This window comes from Odontomachus brunneus, unplaced genomic scaffold (assembly GCF_010583005.1).
Source record: "Odontomachus brunneus isolate Ranch 3 - 2012 unplaced genomic scaffold, Obru_v1 Obru_scaffold_222, whole genome shotgun sequence".
In the NCBI taxonomy this organism is placed as follows: domain Eukaryota; kingdom Metazoa; phylum Arthropoda; class Insecta; order Hymenoptera; family Formicidae; genus Odontomachus; species Odontomachus brunneus.
In genome coordinates, this window is record NW_022639672.1 from 205,084 (window position 1) to 225,734 (window position 20,651).

General features: G+C 38.6%; 2 protein-coding genes across 7 annotated transcripts; one reads left to right on the forward strand and one right to left on the reverse strand.

Annotated features, from left to right (window-relative positions):
• Positions 1–650: 650 nt before the first annotated feature.
• On the reverse strand, positions 651–6,644 carry LOC116852396 (E3 ubiquitin-protein ligase TRIM33-like). 2 transcript variants are annotated; one of them, XM_032832696.1, is made up of 11 exons: positions 6,287–6,644; positions 5,887–6,116; positions 5,457–5,737; positions 5,261–5,371; positions 4,984–5,178; positions 4,758–4,870; positions 2,507–3,865; positions 2,264–2,429; positions 1,994–2,189; positions 1,753–1,905; positions 651–1,435 (listed from the first exon to the last, which is right to left on the reverse strand). In XM_032832696.1, the coding sequence occupies exons 1-11, from the start codon at positions 6,642–6,644 to the stop codon at positions 1,262–1,264; spliced, it is 3,336 nt and encodes a 1,111-aa protein (XP_032688587.1). In that variant the 3' UTR covers positions 651–1,261. The 2 variants fall into 2 exon arrangements, with proteins under 2 accessions (XP_032688587.1, XP_032688588.1); XM_032832697.1 differs by lacking the exon at positions 1,753–1,905 and having other exon boundaries at positions 1,290–1,435; positions 2,095–2,189.
• Positions 6,645–9,812: 3,168 nt separating this feature from the next.
• LOC116852397 (protein split ends-like) lies at positions 9,813–19,146 on the forward strand. Of its 5 annotated transcripts, none has more exons than XM_032832701.1 (12): positions 9,813–10,058; positions 10,496–10,616; positions 11,013–11,215; positions 11,348–11,415; positions 11,548–11,625; positions 13,757–14,229; positions 15,008–15,167; positions 15,378–15,539; positions 15,616–16,113; positions 16,191–16,329; positions 16,754–16,979; positions 17,078–19,146. In XM_032832701.1, exons 2-12 carry the CDS (start codon positions 10,591–10,593, stop codon positions 17,658–17,660), a joined length of 2,616 nt encoding a protein of 871 aa, XP_032688592.1. In that variant the 5' UTR covers positions 9,813–10,058; positions 10,496–10,590; the 3' UTR covers positions 17,661–19,146. The 5 variants fall into 5 exon arrangements, with proteins under 5 accessions (XP_032688592.1, XP_032688591.1, XP_032688590.1 ...); XM_032832700.1 differs by having other exon boundaries at positions 15,005–15,167; positions 16,757–16,979; positions 17,078–17,660; XM_032832699.1 differs by having other exon boundaries at positions 9,814–10,058; positions 15,005–15,167.
• The last annotated feature ends 1,505 nt before the right edge of the window (positions 19,147–20,651 follow it).

Here is a 20,651-nt window from a genome sequence, read left to right on the forward strand (position 1 = left end):
AGGGCCTTAAGTTCCGATCACTGAAATATACAGGGTGTCTCATTTTAAAAGATCCACTCTCATAATTCTTCAGCAAAGTATATTCAGCAAAAATGTTTCAGACAAAAGTTGACGGGTTCAGAGGGGAGCATCTTCAAAAATTGACGGGTTCAGGGCCCCTATTCTTGAAATTTTTGCGTACACGTAAAGGCCTTTGCATGTAGAAAAATTTTAACCGTAATCGTAAGGTCGTAAGAAAACTGACCAATTAGAGTTGATTATTTTCCTTGCGTTCGAAGAATAATCGACTGTGATTGGTCAGTTTTCTTTCGATCTTATGGTTACGGTTAAAATTTTTCTACGTGCAAAGGCCTTAATTTTTATTGCGCAGCTATTTTATATTATGATTAAACCTGTGCAGTAAAACTTACGTATACGCAACTATTTGAAGAATAGGGGCCCAGAGACGTTAAAGGGAAATAATTAGGGGTTTACAAAAGTTTGTTAGGATAGTTTCATCAGTTTGAGTGATTAATAATCTAAAGGTTACAAAATTTAAGGAACTTTTGTAAGTCTCTAATATGTCGCACCCAGCCAAAGAACTAATTATGTCTGCTCTTATAGTGAAAATTATAAATAGATTTTTATTTATCTATATGATAATGTGCATATACTTTATATAAACAATATATTTTGCATGCGACGGTATAAAGATGAAAGAAATCCGTAAAAAATTAACGGATAGTTACATTACAACTATTTGATTATTCTAATATAATTCTAACAAGCATACCGCCAAATATGAACTAACGGTAAAATTTGAAGTAATAGCACACTCAATGTTCATGTTCAAGATTTAATTGGAAGCCTAATCGCGTTTTTTTCTCGCGTGTATAAAAATACATTAAAATACGCACCCGATAAACGAGATGTGTCGGAAAAGAGAAGCTACACGTCGTTTTTAATTTAGATGAATTTGTCATTGCCTGTTGTCATAGTTTCTGTCCAGTTGAAAACAATACACAGAGATCGCGTATAAGAAAAATTGATTGCTCAATCAGTTCTACATAAAATAGAATGCATACTCACTCACTTAACTCTTTACTCATCTAACTCATTCTAGTGATTAACTGTGTCAACAATAATCTCAATGCTTGTCGTGTTTTATCAAATTATGAAATTAACAATTCAACACAAGATACATAAGAATCGCCAAAGCAATGTTCCGGACAATTTTGGCGAAATATTCATAACAAGTTAATTCGCATAGTATCCTATCTTATTAATCGGTAATTATGCGTTTATACTTTCTATTAGGTGGAAAAACTTCCTCATCTTCGTCTTTATCGGTTGCGAGGAAGGGATCGTCATATGCGTAATTAGGCGCCCATTTCAGTAACAACTTCTCAAAGAACTCTTCTAAATTCCTAGCTTCCTGATACACCTGCGAATCAACCTGAAAAGAATAAAACAAATAAGAACACAGTGAAATGAAGAATGAGAAGCAAAGAAAGTGGAGGGAGGAGGGAGAAAGAAAGAAACGAGAGCAGTAAAATTCAATAATTCCTAATAATTCAATAATTTCCAATCAAGACTTCCTGCACTATTGTATAGTTTTCGACTGAAGCGAGTTTGGATCGCCCTGAGAATAATTAATAATATCACAAAGCTCTACTAGTCAATCACAAAACTTATACGAACATGTCCCAGTCAATAATCGTTCCGGGAGCGATTCAAAGCCGTCTCAGTCGAATACACTATTAGGTAACTTACGGGGTTATAGGTGAAAGCATTTTTAAACATGAGCCTGATGTCCGCCATGACTTGTCTCAAATCTGTATAATGATTGATATGATCGGGTTTCAATTTATCCCTGATTATATCTAATGCGATCGGATTTTTAATAATCCGATGGTAATCGGTAATCTGGCGGAACAGAAAGGATATCTGAATTATTCTCGATGCGATACGAAGAACAAATGTATGAGACGGAAATCTGGCCGCATGTTGTTACCTCGCTCGATACTACTTCTCGAAAAGGAAGACTTTGTTCATATTGACAGTAGAGCTCTAAGACAATTCTCTGTGCAATCCGTAACTCCTTAATACTCATACCGCTCGTTCTTTTCTCGCCAGTCGACGGTTCGTCGAGCTTATCTATATGATCGAGGACATTTGTACACAACATGCATTGCCAGGTTTCACTTTCGCTAGAAGAAACATAGTACAAATTAATAACAGCGAGTCAAATAGCGACAATGAGCCACAAAAATAGAGTGCTCACTCTGGAAAGGATTCTAAGCTGGGTATATGACAGTAAAGATGAAAGACTTTTGGACACTTGTCGCAACAGAGAACTGCGTCACCTCCGTCCATACATACTGCGCACCAGTCTTCGTTTGGATCATCCTTCATAACCATCGCAGTCGTGGTATTTTTCGGATTATCCGCTGAAAAACATGGACACGATGTTTTAAGACAGCTTGAGATCAAGATCCACCTCGCGGCACTGTCTACTGCAACCAACCTGTTGTGTTTTCAGTCATAGAATTCATATCCTCGTCAGTAGAGCTGTCAACTTGTGCCGAATCCATTTGATTTCTTTGAGCCTCCGGTATTACCATGATACCATTACTGTCCAATTTAGCGATGGTGAGCATCAAGTCGTTCAGTGACTTTTGACAAAACTTATCCAGGCTCTTTTCAGTCTCGTCCGGCTTGCCGGGAGTAGTGACCGGACTGGGCGTTTTAGGTACGGACGAGCTGACTGCGTGGCCGACAATAGTCGAAGAGTTCTGCGACTGCGGCGGATTGTCGCATGCACCGCGCTCGTTCGCATTGTTGCTGTACTTTTGATTGTTACTCGCTTGTTGATTTCTCAGAGTGATCTTGTACGCGTCGTTGAAAGGAACTGGCATGTGAGGTGCCGCGTGCTGCTGGCGGGACGACGCGTAATAAGGCACGCAGGGATTCATTTGTTGAGGTATGTGCCAACGTGCAGTGGAGTGCTGCACGGTATAATTGGCGTGGTGCTGCGCTGGTGACGGAGAGGGCAAGTTACACTGTTGCAAACGTGTAGCTCCAGGCACAATAGCCGTGTTTGCCGGCTGGTACGAGTGAGGCGCTGGTACTGGCGGTTGCACTACCGTTCGTTCCACGGCTCCTCTCTGAGGATTCCCACTTGAAGAATATCGATATCCATGTGCAAGTCGATATTGTACATGATTACTGGAAGCTCGGAATGACGGATGAGCTGAAGCCGACGGAGGCGGCGGTGGCAGTGGTGGTGGAGCTGGATTATGCGCGAGAAGTCCGCGTAGACTAGCGTTCTGTCCGTGCTGATCCATGTTTTGAACTTGCTGATGGGGGTGCGTGGATGATGTAACTTGTTGCTGATGACAGTTAGCCAATGGTCGTTGCTGATGCATCACTAGTTGATTTTGTTGTGGCGGTTGTAGCCTGTTGCTGTAGTTGATAGTGTACGGCACTCGTGGCTGATGTGTTTGCGGCGATGACCGGGGTGGCATGTTGTGCGGTACGGAATATTGCTGCATGTAATTCTGCGATTGTTGAGCATGTTGTTGTTGTTGTTGTTGTTGTTGTTGTTGCTGTTGTTGCTGCTGTTGTTGCGGCGGTAGATGCAGAGGCACTTGTTGGTAAGAGTTTGGTTGCGCGTTGCTTGACTGCTGTGTCACCATCACGGGTAACGGTAATCCTTGCTGTAGTACAGGAGGAGTACCGTCCGCATGAACATTTGTCGAATTGGTCGTTTGCTTTTGCTCTGGATGCGACTCGTTGTAAGCCACCGCGGTGTTACTACAGATTGTGGGAGATATAGACGGGTATACTCTGCCGTCGACTACTATCGCTCCGATCGACGACACAACTGCGGAAAATTGTTTGGATCAATTACTCGAATGTGTTACTCATCATCAAGTTCTAATTAAATTGATTACTTGTAAATAGAGTTGGATAAGTTTATTTTTTTTTAACTATATTAATCAGGGAATAATTACAAGAGTTTTTGTCTTTCTGAATGCTAGTGTTCTTTTATTGTATGGGATCTTAAGCACAGAACACTCAGTATTTTTTTTTAGAAAAGACTACCTTTTCACTACTAATTCAATAAATTTAATCTTTAATTAAAAAATTAATTATTCAAATACATTATATTGCTTTACATAATTAACTAAAGTTACTATAAGTTTAAAGTTTAATGGTCCTTAAGTGAACTTACTTTACATTAAAAGTTAGAAAAATTAAACAAAACCTAACTTAATTAAAAAAAGTTAACATTAAATAAATTTGCTAAAGTTAACATTAATTATGTAAAGCAATATATTTTTGCATAATTAATTTTTTAATTGAAAATTAAATTTGTAAATTAATAGTGAAAAGGTAGTCTTTTCTAAAAAAAAAAATATTGAGTGTTCTGTGCTCAAAATCCCATACAATAAAAGAACACTAGCATTCAGAAAGACAAAAAATCTTTGTCATTATTTCTTATTTTTCTCATTCTACATTGTTACGGTTAAAAGATTATTTTAACTTATATAAAAAAGTTAAGAAGTTGAAGTTAAAGTTAATACATTTTTTAATAACTAATATAAATTAAAAGTTGACTTATTTAAAATTGACTATGTTCAATTAAAAGTTATTAATTTTTCAACGTCTTAACTTTTAACTGATTAACTAATTATTACCTAATTTTTTTTATAAGCGAAAATTGATTTAAATATCGTCTACTGTATCTGCTATACAAGTATCATATATGATACCTTTTATTAAGTCTGGTACTTTCTCCAGAGACAGATGTATTCGAACTGGTATTTCCGGATTTGGGATGTCGGCCCGTCGGCTCTTTATCCTCTGCAAGTGGCTTGTAACGGACCTACATGATACATACGAGACAAATATATATACAACAATATAATGCTAACATTGTACATAAACGCGCATGAATAAACGCGTGCACGTATGTATAGTTGTATCTATATTCTGTACTTTTTACTATATAGTAACTCCATATCGGAGCCTTTATTCAGGACGTAAGTGCCGAAAAGTATACAATGATCCGTAAGCTTGGACAACTGATCCAGAGCGACCTTTTTCTCATTTAATGTATTCTGTTTTTGGTCACACACTTCGTTCAATCGCATCACCAATTGCTTTCCTCTTGTGTTGATTGCGTTGGTTAGCCTAAAACAGATAAGGAATATTAAGGAATAGGATAATATATATCTTGTTGTGGAATAGATACACAATACATATGTATACTTACTGTACTACCATTTGAGTTATGTCCTGAACAAGATTCTTTTTTTTCTCTAATATTAAAATTTGTCTATCTTCTATAACTTTCATTGCGCTCCTCAACAATACTCGCTTATAGCTAGAAATTATTAACACTAAATTATCCTCAACACCCTGATATGCTTAATCAAGAAAATGAATGATAAATAATTTATTAATATTACCTAACTTCCTTGAGTAAAGTGGACACAGAAGAACGAGTTTCAGCAGCAATCTCGTGAATAAATTTGTACTTGTGGTCACGATGCTCACTGAGTTGGCAATCTCTACATGTTAATCTGTCACATGTCTGGCAAAATAAAGACAGCTGCTCATGTGTGTGGATTGTACAAAACAAACAGCCAGGTATCCTCTTGTTACCCTTTTTAACATTGTCTTTGTCATTTGCTACTTCGTCCTTAGGTTTAATCGTATGGTCCTTGGTTATTTTTAACCTCTGATGTGCCTGAAAGTAGTTTCATTCAACATGAGTTAACATAAATTTACATTTCTCACATTAAAGAGAATAGAGAATAACAAGACTGACCTTTGCTACAAAAAGGATCTATAGCTGTGCAGAATATGTACGTCATTTAATACATAGCTTATAATTACCATAACACAATTCAGGCAGATAAATTCTTCGCATTCGACACACCAACTGGTAGCTATAACATTATCATGACAGCTAGTGCATTTCTTTTCCTCCTCAGTATCTTTAGATTCATCTTCCACTCCTGAGTTGGTATCTTCCTCTAGCAGTTTTGAAAGAAACCTATTTTCAATTAGATTTTCCACTTGGCTAGCAACATTGCAAATTTGACACATAATCACGTTACTCTCCACTGTAAAATACAATATAGTTATGAATAATTATAAAACAAAACAATTTTACACATAAGAATACCAAAAAAAGAAACTGCTTTTACTGTCAAGTCTGACAGTCTGATCATTAAGTAAATGTTATATTTGCTAAAAACTATTTAATATTGAAAAGAGAATACGTGTTACATACACAGTACATCCACGTCGACCGATGTGTTATGGTCACTGAGCTTGTTATTAACACACGTTGTACAGGCTGCATGCAAACACTCGAGAAGTTTCGGCTCGTCTCCCAGAGTGAATATTTTGTTGCAGAAGACGCATTTTGACAGAAATGCACGGATCTCGCTCTCCTGACTTTCAGTAGTGCACTCAATACGTTGGTCGCTGCATTCTTCCTCGAGACAAATATCTTGCAGTTGAGCTTGCTGCGAGTCTTGCTTCGAATTGTGCTGCTCAGCAGGTTCCTCCTTCACTATCGCGGGTAGTACGGGTAATGTGGATAACGCGGGAACTGTCACCGCTAATTCATTACCACGGCTTTCCATGATGACAGTCGAGAATCGCCTGATACGTTATCTTCGTCGACTTGGCGCCGCGTGTTGCGTTACAATTCACTGCAGAAAATTTCTTTCAAGCCATACAGCGCGTATAGCGCCGTGGCAGCCATTTTATAAATTTACGCATATTCGTACTGTGAATGAATGAATCGTAGTATCGACTCCACTAATGCCAGAACGTCTCCTTTGCACCCGAAGATCAGAGCATGTAGGGTGCGTTCCGTTACACGCTCGCTACGCTCGCGAGCGTCATTCTATCTTTGTTTAACATCTAGGTTTCAGACTTCAGACTTCAATGATTGGCTGAGTACACCTAACCATTAGTGATCCTACGCCATTGCTCCGACTATGCTTCCATCGTATATGTATCAGTGTAGTTGGCGGAATATTTAAATTGTATATCCAATTGCTTGAAAATTTCGCTAAGATCGAAAACAGCTTTATATTATTGTTGTTAAAGGCTAGTGCGAAGTAATCATTCCACTGCGAGAATCCTGCTTTGTGAACTTGTGTAATCAATAGATTACTCTCTTCTGAGTAAAGTGAACATTCAAACAAAATGTGTTTTAGGTTTTTTTTTAAAGCCCCGCAGTCTCATTGTTCCTCTATGATAATATTTTTATCAAAAAGAAGAGTGCTTCATCTGACATGAAAGGATCTCAGTCTCGCCACCAACGAAATGACGTCACGCTTCACAAATTTGAAATTTTCAACCACAGTCTGTTGGCTAGTTTAGTGATCTTCACTCTGTATCGACTGCCTTTGAAGATGAATTGACCTTCCGGTAAGTTATGCGCTAGTTTATCAAATTTAACTTTTAAGTTGAAGATAATGTCTCTACAGAAAGAATTCTTCCGCACTTTAATATCTGACTTCTCAGCCGCGCTCTTGGCAAGTTTATCCGCCTCCTCGTTCCCATGGATGCCATAGTAGGCAGGGACCCAGATAAGATAACCTTCGTGCCTATTCTATTAGCTCTGTTAAGCTGATCAATTATTCTAAGTAACAGAACGTTAGGTCTTCTTTTGGTGGAGACATGATTCCAACCAGTGAACAACGGGAGTCCGAGCAAATAATTACACTCCTCCTGCTCGATTCGATTGCAAAGTCGATGGCCTTCATGATCGCGGTGGCTTCTACGTTCATAATAGAGCTGGAATCAGTGATGGATTTTGGCAAGATATTCGCCGTCCCAGAAAGCTTCGTGCGCATGCGTAAGCGACGTCACAACTAGAAATCAGCTGCGTTCAGAAATATATCTAGGGTGCAGTAGTAGGTGCTATAAGGGGCCCTTGTATTGTTCTCATGTGTGTTTATAAACAAGTGTCAACGTGTACTGAGTGAATAGCTGAAAAAATAATAAATTTGTTAGAACAAAAAAGATGGATGATCCGCAGCAGCCGACATCAAGTGGCATCGAGAAAAGGAGCAAGAAACCAAAAAGGAAAGTATTCCAGTATTACAGTAAATAACAAATATGTCAATTTCCTTATTATTAATCATATTACTTGCACTCTATTCCTATCAAAGCAATTTTCCTTCCTCCTGCTAATTCCTTCACATTTCTTTTCTCGCAGGGCCCTAACGATACCTCAGATTCGACGAAAGTATATACGTCAGTGAGGACTCCGAGCGTTTACTCTGTACGTATGCGCGAGACATATCTTGCCAAAATCCATCACTAGCTGGAATATGAATTTGGACGAGAAACCGATAACTGGAAATCGTGTGAGTATGGTCGAGTTTTTTAATTCATTGATGGATCCATTGCATGATGCGCAAATGCAATGTTTCGCTGTATTTACGCATCATGCAATGGATCCATCGATGAATTAAAAAACTCACCTTATATACCAAAGCCGGTTTTCCCATTGCACTGCAGAGAACCATCTGTGTATATGATGTCATCTGCTTTTTTCCCGATTAGAATGGAATTAGCTCTCCTGTTGACGCCACCTAACGAGAGTTTTTTGGATCCTTGTTTAACATCCATGAGCAACAAAGATAGAATAATGGCTCCTGCATATAGGATGCGGTAATGGCTCCTGCACACAGGACGCGGTAATGCTTGCCGCGCGGCAGAAGTCCGCGCGATAGCCAATCAATATGTTGTTTTTTCGTAAGAGCTAGAAGGTTATTACGGAAAGCAGCATATTGATTGGCTGTCGCGTGAACTTCCGCCGCGCGGCAAGCATTACCGCATCCTGTGTGCAGGAGCCATTGACTGAGTTCCTACTGAGCGCGTCACGCGACGCGTCGTCTGCGTGTGTCACGAGTTAACCAATCAAATCCTCTAATTGGGAGACGCACGCACGACGCACTTGTTCCAATGGAACGATTTGATTGGTTAACTCGTGACGCAGGCAGAGACGCGACGCGTGACGCGCTCAATGGGAACTCAGCCTAATAACCTTCTAACTCTTACGGAAAAACAACATATTGATTGGCTGTTAGGCGGACTTCCGCCGCGCGGCAAGCATTACCGCGTCCTGTGTGCAGGAGCCATTATTCTTAAAATAGTTGCGTATACGTTTTACTGCGCAGCTATTTTATGGTATGATTAAACTGCGCAGTAAAACTTATATAGCGCAACTATTTCAAGAATAAGGGCCCAGCACTTTACTATTCTAGATTACATGCCAAAATATCTTTTTTGAGGAAAATTTTATTCAATATTTATAGTTTACGTCACACATATTATAGAGTATCGAGTAAAATTTCTTCAAAAAAGACGTTTTGGAATGCAACCCTAAAGGTTGGTTTATGATGGCTGTAATCCGTATTACGGCCATCATAAACCAGCCTTAAATCCCGATCTACAATAGGTGATTTAAGCCCTAAGCTTTAAGAAATTGACCAATTGCAATCAAATTTGAAGAGAATAATCGACTGTGATTGTGTTAATTTCTTAAGTCTTAAAGCTTACTACACCTATTGGCTGCATTCAGCAGACTCAACAGTTGCACAACAGTTGAATAATTTGTCAATGTAATTGGTCTAGATTTAGGGATCTAATAGCAAGAACCAATAATCGTTGATTGCTCACTGAGCGCTTTTTCTACTGAATGCGCCCATTGTAGAGCGGGACTAATCGATAGTCTGGGCGTGAAGAAATTTGCCAGTTTTCGGCTGTAGAGGTCTCTATCGATACAAGTTGTGAGAACATCAATAGGGTGCCATTAAGTTCGTGTTCGTCCCGCCGACATTTTACTTGCTTCGGCTCCTGCGTTTGCATGTCGGATGTAAAATTTTCTCGGCGTGAGTCACAACGGTGAAGTATTTTGGCTAGTTGAACAACTACTTCAGGTATTTTGTATACGTATCAAGGTGACAATCGAGGATTCGCATACAATTGCGTCGTTCTAAGGAAGATAAAGGCTGTGGTCTCTTCGACTCGGCAAGGTGAGTTCTTTACTGCATTATCATGGTTGCTCGCGCACGAGATGCTAAAGAAATACCGAGAATATAGCCGCGAACACCTATCGACGTTTCGATCGGATAGTCTTTAATTCATGGCAAATCGATTGTTTTCCTACGTATTATCTTCTCCGGCTACTCTGTGCGGAATCACTACGTATGCATAGTGTGCATTGCGTCGCAGAGATTCGCTCTGCCGTTGATGCTATTGTGTCGCACTACGACGTTTATTTATCTCGTCCGTAAGCAATTAAGCGAAATTGTATAATCGAATTTAATCAATCTCATAATCGCGGCATTAACCTCAATAAAGTACAGTAGTAATTTGTAATCGTGAAGAGGCTATCGATGTTTTTTCTATAAATATAGTTTTCTTGACGCCCATTATATAAAAATATTTTTAATATATGTTTTGTCCATAGACTGGTGAGGCTATTTCCACCATAATTCCCCCTCCATTTTCCTTCCTCTCTTTCTCTATATTTATCCTTGTCTCACTCAGCAATAAGTTGCAACCATGAGCTATGGTTACAATAAATACAGGTTGGTACTTATATTATTATAATAATATAGTAATAATACTGTAGTAATAATAATGTAGTAATAATAATATAATAATAATAATGTAGTAATAATAATGTAGTAATAATACTCAGTAATAGTAATAATAACAGTAAAAAATGTTGAGAATAACTAAAAATATTACTTAAAATATATATACATCACACTCAGTAACATATATACACATATTTCTAACTTCTTATCTTATATATTCTTATACAATGCTGCATATCGATAGTTTGTTCTATTAGCCTTGCAATTTAGTAGTAAATATATTTGTTAGCTAACATAATGGTGTATCGAGATACATAAAGCATCCAAAGAAAAAGATACTGTGTTGACCTGGTGACAAAGTTTTCAGTAAATTTCCTTTTTCAGCTCTACTATGAGTTCTCGTGGTCGTGGGTTTAATTCTCGTGGAGGTGGGTCTTATAGAGGCCGAGGAGGTGGTGGAGGGAATGAGTGGGGCGGTGGTTCTACAGGAGGCAATATGTCTGGCAGAGGAGGTTATTCATCTTCTAGAGGTGGCAGATTTAAATATTCTACAACCAGCTATGATTCTAGATCAAAGTATACTTCAGGTAATATGCATTCTTATTGCTTTACACTGAAAACAATCACATACCAACATAATGCATACAAATTGCATAGCAACTATTAAAAAAAAATCAGTGAATAAATAAAGTTCTAATTTTATTTATTTGTCTTGTTAGGAGGATCAGAAAGATATTCGAGCAGAGGTGGTCGTGGTGAACACTCAAACAGTTATAAAAGACCTCGTGTAAGTATATAAGATTCGAGACTGTTATTAGTATAATATCAAAAACATTCTATATATTGCAGTTTTTATAAAATATGTAATTTTAATAAACTGTATATATAATAACTCAATTATAAATTATTTTTCACATAGGATTCTTATTCCGCAAGGGACGACCATCGATCGTCTAGTGATTCAACGCGGAAAAGAATGAGAACTGATTCTTATCAGGTATGTGTCCTCCTTTTGTTCATGCTCTCTTTATTTTTCTCTCGACTCCCCCCAACTTCCCCCGCCTGTTTTGTACAAAAATCGAGCATTGGACACTATGATATGGCATTAATGTCAGAGTTCCTTAAATCATATGAAGTCATATTTACATAATTGAGAGATCTCTTGCAATGTGGGGAACTTGAATGTTATCTTCGTGTTATCTTCTTGTATAGTGTACTTGAAAACGATGGTCCTGAAAAAAAAAGAGAAAAACGTTTGCCACTTATTAATTAGAGCGTATCACATATTGAAGATTGTAAGTTGTATAAAGGATTAGCAAATAGTTTCAGGACACTCGTACGTAAGAAAGTCTCGTGTATTTTAGGCAAAGCATTCATAAGTTGTCATACTTTCCTTTCAAGCGACGCGAGCCAACGGCTTCTCGAACGCTCATTCTTTTTGCGTTGGAGCGCTACCGCTGTGGAACACTACGAAAACGTCAAATAATTGAAAGATGAAACATATACCTAGATGACATTTATAATGTCTATTACTAAGAGCACATGGTCGCATTAAAGTTTGAGAACTGTTTGAAAAGCCAACCAACGATCGAACGGAATAGATACGTGCATATACACGTGTATACACGTATATACGCATGAAGCGAGGTACCGTCACATTATTCCCCGTGATATGGCGATAATAAGAGCAACCAAGTTAACTCACTGCGCAATGAGATTATAGAGAAATTGTTGAGGGAAAAAAAACCGTACAGTACGTACGAGACATGGGATGTTCACAGATATGCCAGATCACACAATCACCGTGCGAACAGATGCGAACAGGTTGTCTAAATTATATCGAGAGCTCTAAGTGACGAAAACAACGAGTTTCGAAAGTCCATTACGTAGCTTTTATTTCCAATCGTATAGGACGCGTGCGTCCTTTATCGACTTCGTGTTAAAAAAAAAAGCGGCAAGGAGAAATTAGAAAGGAGTTAACGTTTAGTACGTATATGCGTATCTCTACCTGATGGTGTGAAAAATACTTGGAAGGCATAATGCATGCGGGTAAATGTGGATGAAACACTTGGATCTGACGATGCACATACGTATATGTATACGTATACATGCATGTATAGATACCCGGAAATACCTCATCTCATTATTCCCAGACAGGCAAGCAAAATGAAAAAAGTACGAGTGATCACGTGAATAGCTACTGCTTCATTATTTTCGTTCAATTATCCCTTCGTGTGTACTCTCACGTACACGAGAAGTCTAATGAATCGCAGAAGAATTTCTTGCACGTAATGATACGATTATACGTACCTAATGAGAGGTGTGTAACTTGAGAGTTGGAGAGGTTTATGGAGGTTTGTTGAGAGCATAATTGTATCTTCTTGAAAGTGGCAATATCCAGTTTATTAGCTCGAGGGAAGCGAACGTTGATTCTCGCTACTACTATTCCCGAGATCAGAAATGTTGCGAAGCGATGTTAGCGATTACGCGAAGTCACATAATAGAAGGCAACAAACAGGTATGTAGGGGGCTTTTGATATTTAGGAGAGAAAGCGGAATAAAGTTACACGTAGGTGATCCGGATCTGGGAATGGGTGTAGTTATTGTCAGTCGCCATGAGAGACGTTGGTCTATGTCGGGCGCTAAACGATTATAGCACGCAAGTACGGGAATCGAATAACGGAAAACAGAATTTATGAAAAGATAGAAATCAGTTGTATAATCGTACCGGCAGTCACGCTGTTAGTCGAACAGTCAGTTCTTTTAATCGGTTAATTGAGCAGTTGGTCACATTAGTTGCTTAGTCAATGTTAGTCGGTCAGAGTAAGTCTCGGAGTAGCCTGTGTTGGGAGCAATAGTAGTCGAGAGTTAAACGTGAACGCATTACGTATACCCGTAGAAACAACCAGAATGGATGGATGATAGGAGTGGGCATAAAAAAAGAGGGGAAAGAAGGATAATTGTTGATCTACTTACACACACATACCTAAATACGTAAATACGTAAATGTATATACGTGCGTAGAATAAAATAATATAATAAGAAGGAAGAGCAGGCAGGAATCACGAAACAAAAAAAAATAAAAAGAGAAATACATGGAAGGAGCACAATTGAATTTGATTTGGCAGGGTGGAGGTAGCGGTAGCGGATCACAAAGGTATTCATCGTACGGTGGCTCATCCACATCGGCACCTTATGACGATAATAAGGGCTCGTCGTCGTCCGCAGTGTACGAGGACAAGAGACAGAGCGAACGTGCGTCATCGTATCACCGCTCTGAGGACCGTCATTCCGCATCTCGGAGCTATGCACCTCCGCCACCCCCTCGGATTAGCGAGATGGCACCGCCCCCGACTCAAAGATACACCTCGAGTCGGGGAAGAATATCGCACCAGAGCTCAAATTATAGAGGTCGCATCTCGACCCGCGGCAGCAGCGGCAGAGGGGGTGGATTCCATCGGGTGAGCTCTCGATCGGACGTCCTCATGGTGGCTCGCAAGCGTACCCTGCACTCGCTCGACTATCGCCGAAAGCTGCTAGGCTCACGCTCGCGAGACTACATCCAGCGTATGCGCATGACTACTACGAAACTACGTAGGAGGTAATTAATTAATACAATCACATTTACCAGAGGCGTACGCGCGAATACTATTCTCATAGCCTGTGTGTTTCCTCGTCCTGCTTCGGAGAGTTGTCCGACCGATGACTGTCACAGGATGATGATTAGAAAAATATACATATAAGTATACATAAATAAAAAAAAAAAAACAGCAGAGAAGAAGGTGGTGCTAGGAGGCAATCGAGCAAAATGTTCATCGATATAAATCGATCGATAAAAAAAAAGGTTGACGCAAACAATCGCACGAAATAGATACTACTCCGCTACGAGAGGGATATTTCTGCAGGGTTTTCAAACATAAAGAGAGGAATTGACGATGATACGTAAAATGTAGCGATGATTGAAAATGTAGCGTATCGTCGAAACGCAATATAATTGTTTTCCATACGAGAGTTGAAAAAAAAATTGTATTTTATTCAATGTAAAAAACACCATTTTCTTTAAAGTTCATGTACGTTTCACAAGCACGACTAAATCAGAGAGAAAGAATTAGTCGCTGCATCTTCTGTGTAATATTTTTTATGACATGGACGAATGTGGCAAGAAGTTGAAACGCAAGGCAACGGAAACAAAAAAAAGTAAGAGGATAGTAGACGCTTTTAGTACGATACTAGATCGATAAATATCGCGATGTTTGCCACATATCATCTATCAGCAAGTTTTGCTCGATGATATAACGGGGGAAAACAAAAAAAAAAGGAATCAGGAAATGGAACGAAGAAAAATAATATAAGCCAAAAAAACGTTGTGTCATTAGTAGCGGTACTACTAGGCTCACCGGGAGTAAAAAGGACTCAGGATCGGGAACCAGCGTAAAGGACAAGGATAGAGAGATGGCCAAAGCCATAAATGCCGAATTTTCTGACGACGACGAGGATGAAGACGATGATAATAAGAGTAACTGGGACGACGAAGAAAAGGTAATTTTTTATTCGAAGCGCTGTCGAACCTCTAGCGTTCATCATCATAAATTAAAGTCAATTTCTCATTACGAGTGAATTCGTCTGCATAATTTTAATATCATATTACTGTAAAATTCAATGCTCTACTCTATCTTCTTTCGCAAATCATATATAATTAGCTAATGCTTTATGGTTACGCATTGATTTGATCATATTTCTTCAATTTAGCCTCACGAACACGATGACGAGGAGGAGGTAGAGGAGGAAGAAGAGAAAAAAAATAAAGAGGATAAGCGCAAGAAAGAGAAACAGGATAGGGAGAGGCAACATACCGAAGATGAGGAAGAAAAGGACGATGATTTGAAGGAAGAAGACGATCAGAAGCGAGATGTAAGTTTTTCTTTTTGTTATTACTAATATTACCGCTAATATACTGTTAATTACTCAAACTTTCTGGGGATTGCAGGAAGACGAAGACGAAGGTGATGATGATGAGGAGAGAGATGAGAACGACAAGGTGGAACGCGATAGAGCCATAAGTTCCGAAGAGTTACCGAGCAGACGGGATGGTAGAAAATTCATCAAATTAAAATGCCCACATTGCGCCCATCACAGCGTAACATTTAAAGAATATTCGCTGCACCTGTTTTCCGGTCGTCATAGCGCAGCTATGAGACGTATCGCGTCGCGACACAAGGCAACTCTTACGCGCATGAGAGTTCTGCAACGGCAAGAACAACGACGCGTCGAAGCTCGTGATGCAGCTCGCGGTACACTACCTTCACGTACTATGTTCTGCGCAATTTGCAAGTTGAATTACCGTTCTCTGAAAGCCGCTCATCAATTATCCGAATCGCATCGTCAGATGAAGCGATTTCTAACCCCATTTTGTCGGGTGTGTCGCATTCAATTTCGTTCACCGATGTTATTTGAGACACATATGTGTTCTTTGGATCACATCAAGGTGAGGTTACTTCGACGATCAATGATTATAATGATTATAAGATTTTTAATAAGTTATCGTTTCTTTTATTTTATCAGAGAAAAAGCGCGTTGAAGGAGAGAATGAACGCTAGTGGGAGCGGTGAGGCAGAAGCAGACTCCAGCGCGCCCGAGGAAGATGACAAGGAAGTCAATCTCGATAATTTCATGACTTTAGACTCTGTAGGTGACGTCGACGGTACGTGAACAGAAGTTTCCTGATGCATACGTTATCTTTGTTAATTTGCCGCTTAACCTAATATATACAGATGTAACATACATTTCGCTTCTGATCGTCTTCTTCCTTCATATCATCGTCCTTTTCTTCCTCATCTTCGGTGTGTTGCCTCTCCCTATCCTGTTTCTCTTTCTTGTGCTTATCCTCTTTATTCTTTTTCTCTTCTTCCTCTTCTACTTCCTCCTCTTCATCGTGTTCGTGCGGCTGTATTAATTGAAAAAATATTATCAAATCAATGCATAGTCATGAAGCATTAGCTAATTACATGTGATTTCTGATGCATACGTTATATTTATCAATTTGCCCCTTAATCTAATATCGTATACAGATTTATCGTAACATACATTTATCTGTAAGCTTTTTATATCATAATTATTACTTACAGTAGAAGACGAAGGATCCAATGATAAAAAGAAAGATAAAGTCGAAGGCGAGACTACGAGTGAGGCAGAGAAGAAGTCAAAGGGGAAACAAATGATCAAGGTTGGTGCGGAGTATATAAAACGCGTGGAAGTGCAATATTGTGAATTGTGCAAAATCTACTTGCCACGCAGCGAAAATACAGAAAGAGCGGTCGCTCTTCATTGCTCTACTCGCAGCCATCTGAAACGGTATCGTATTGCGATATAATTATATCTACATGAACGCAAAATCGATACAAAATCGAAAATAATCGTGATGCATTCTAGTAATCTTATATGTGTTACAGATACGTTAGGGATAATGATGACAAGGCATTGAGACGTCAAGCGGAACGAATACACTTGCAATCGTCGTCATCATCATCGTCAGCGAATGTGAATTCTAATAATTCGGCCGTCATTAATTCGTCGGAAACTGTGAAAACATCTCCTGTCAATTCCGAGCCGCAAGCGTCTGCGAGCACTACGCTCCCTGCAGCCACGATCGATAACAACGGCACACGTGGTTCAGAATACGCGAAAATCGAGGAACAGAAATCAAATGGTTCAGAATCGGAGAAAAATATGAAGGAAAGTAAGAGTAATCAGGGCGATGAGGATGACGATGATGATTACCGCACTCACGGTGTCGATAAATCCACGTGGGATGATGTTGACAAAGATTTGGGCGATATTCTGAGGGAAAACGAAGCAGCGGCATCGAAATCAAGCGATGACGAAGAGTCGCGTTACGACCGTTTTCGTAATTCGGAGAAGAAACAGCAATCTGGCAAAGAAAAGGAAAATGACAAGAGCGAAGTACTTGAAGAGAAAGCCGCTAATAATAAGATTAAAGAGTTAAAAGTCAAACTCGAGAAGACAGATATATAATACATTCAGAAAATGACCACGTCTCAAAGTATGTCACGAGTTCGGTCAATTCTATTATTTCTCTCCTCGTTTCACTGATAGCTTTCTTTTTCTCAGAAAACAATAAAAAATCTTCGCAGTTTTTCCAATCGCAGTAGTCATTTAAAGAAATAATTACAAGAATTATGCAAATATGAGCTACAAGCACATCACGATATTCATGTCTATATCTTAGTCAAGAATAACGACATTGTGTAATGTAGTGCTGTAAGCTTCGTGAATTTTGCAGATCCAATCTTGTGTAATTTCAATCGTATAATCAACGTTACAATGTATAAGCGGGTTCTAATTGAGATGAGAAAATAGTATACAATTTTTAAATTACAATATACGAGTTATCAAATTCGATTATTAAAAACTCTATTATCGAGTTATATGAGTTATCAAATCAAATATAGAAATATTAATCTTCCTTCTGCGTTCTGCGTTACGTATTCGCAATGATGTGCGCGAGTCAACTGACAGTTTGATTCTCGTAAATATGTAGTTTAATGTTGATTAAAGCATACGTAAAGGAATTCGATATTTCCTACTGCGAATCTCGCTTAGTTTCTTGAAAAATCTGTTTTTCCAACAAAATTTACACACTCCTATGTTAATATGAACAAGTCGCTCGCTATTAATGATATGAATTAATTTTTCGGAGTATATTAACATACATGTATATGTATATGTATATACATACAAAATGTTTGATGCAAAGTATACAAAACTACGAATGTAGAATATGTTAACCTGAGCACAAGAAACCTAGCTTCATTTTGCCATGCGGCATTTTGCAAACAAACACGTAAAATTACGAGATATTGGTGAAAAAAGATTGACGAGTCAGACCAACTAGGTGACTGCGATTGTTTCTTAGAAACATGCGTACAACACGTTCGTCATATGTCGAAAAGCAATAATCCTCGTGTCGTACATATACATATTGCTTTAATTTTTAAGCCGTAATAAATTGACCAACTACAGTTGATTAAAAATAACTGTGGTTGGTCAACTTCTTAAGGCTTAGGAATTAAAGCAAGGTTGTGGACAAAAAGGTACTTCTCTTCAACTGCCAACAGATATCCATGTTAGGAGACAACAATAACGTTTCCGGCATTTTTTATAAAGTCTTGCACTTATAAAGCCCTCTGTAACATCGCGCGCTTTGATTACTATAACCAATCTTCTTCTTTTAATATCTCGAAATTTCACACATGGTTGTTTGCAAAACGCCAAGTTTTTACGCTTGGTTTTGTATATTTTACGTCAGCACCCTATATATACATATATGTATATAAATATATATATTCACATTTATATATACATACATATTAGTTAAAATGGGAGCATATGTTTGATACATCTCAAAGAAAGCCTGTTAGATTTTTGTTGACATCGAAACATTTGTCATTGTCGAAAAACTGAGTGTATTTAAACGAAATAAATTACGTCGTATAATTAACTCATATTTATTACTTCGTTCACACAAAAAGAAAATATCAGAATAAGAATGTTTTCGCGATAAGGCTTAAGATATTTGCTTTGATAAAATATGATTACAAAAGTTTTCACATTTAGAAAATGAGTTTAGAAAATACATATCTAAGAGAATGTATTTGAGCGATTTTTGAAAAATTGGAGTTTTGCCGGGACACCGGGTGCGATGTGAAGTAGGTCAAAGTAAGACATGGTTTACAGTGAATGTATCCAGAGTATGATCCACTTGACGTTGTAAATGCTTTGAAACGCCGTATAGATCAATCATAATCGTTCTTTACGCTACAAATTGTAGCTTTAAGTAGATACTATTCCCAGTACTACTCTGTTCACTGAGCGTGCAGTGAACTCTTGGATTTGATTGTACATATTGATTGTATTTGATTGTATTGATTGGTGTATATTTTTAGATCTAAAGGAATACGCCAATCGGACGCAAGAACTCAGAAGTATAGTACTGAATGCACCCTATGAGGCGCGTTCGAAAACTCCACCCAGGTGCTTCTCCTCTCTCTTTATCTCACTTCTCTGTATCTTTCTCACTCCAACGCAGCGAGTGCACTCAGATAGAGTTTTCGAATGCACGCATAGACGTCGTAAACCGTAAGCCGTAAGAATTGGCCAATCATAGGTCAATATTCATAGTCTGATCTTATATTTAATGCGTCGTCTACAATGGGAGTAGTAGTAAGAAATAAGCAGTAAGTAAATAGACCAATCACAATCGATTATTTTTTAAACGTAAGAATGAAGTTGGTCAATTTGCTTACTGCTTATTTCTTACTACTACTCTTACTGCCATTGTAAACGACGCATAAGATCATCTTAAGTACTGTCTTAAGATGTCATGAACCAATCACAGAGCCGTATTCGCTATATCTTAAGACATTACTTAAGACGATCTTGATTCGACTATGAATACTGGCCATAGTCAATTATTCGCCAGAATAATCGGCTATGATTGGTTAATTCTTACGGCTTACTCCGCATATTGTAGACCAAGACTAGGAGATTCGTACCTTTTACTAAGGAGACGCGCAGAATTGATTTGTTGCGCGTGTTTCACTTAGTATTCGCGGCATACTTGTTGCATTATTTCTCGCGGTAAATTGCCAGAAGAGAGGATCTTAGAGTGATTACAAGTTTGATATCAAGGACGCGACATACTCCGGAATAGAGGGAGAGACGTTTCAATCTTGACATTGTTGCGAAAAGCGGCGGAGGATCCGTTCGAAGGTAAAAACGCTTCTTAATTAATGTACCACAATGTATCAAACAAGTCGGTTTCTGAAGATAAGAGCTGAGCAAACAACGTGGTAAAATATGCTGTGGTAAATGCAAGCTTCGATTAATTTATGATGGATAATTATGTATCGTGAGAATAATTGAGCATGTAGCGAATAAGGGGGAGGAGAGAGAGAGAGAGAGAGAGAGAGAGAGAGAGAGAGAGAGAGAGAGAGAGAGAGAGAG

What these genes read in the sequence shown, in the direction of transcription:
- LOC116852396 (XM_032832696.1), bottom strand. Translation starts at nt 6,644, where the DNA reads ATGGAAAGCCGTGGTAATGAATTAGCGGTGACAGTTCCCGCGTTATCC. An exon ending in ACTTTACTCAAGGAAGTTAG is followed by an intron (nt 5,372 to 5,456) that starts GTAATATTAATA and finishes AATAATTTCTAG; the next exon opens with CTATAAGCGAGTATTGTTGA. An exon ending in ATGCTTTCACCTATAACCCC is followed by an intron (nt 1,436 to 1,752) that starts GTAAGTTACCTA and finishes TATTCTTTTCAG; the next exon opens with GTTGATTCGCAGGTGTATCA.
- LOC116852397 (XM_032832699.1), top strand. Translation starts at nt 10,591, where the DNA reads ATGAGCTATGGTTACAATAAATACAG. An exon ending in ACTACGAAACTACGTAGGAG is followed by an intron (nt 14,230 to 15,004) that starts GTAATTAATTAA and finishes TTGTGTCATTAG; the next exon opens with TAGCGGTACTACTAGGCTCA. An exon ending in ACTCGCAGCCATCTGAAACG is followed by an intron (nt 16,980 to 17,077) that starts GTATCGTATTGC and finishes TATGTGTTACAG; the next exon opens with ATACGTTAGGGATAATGATG.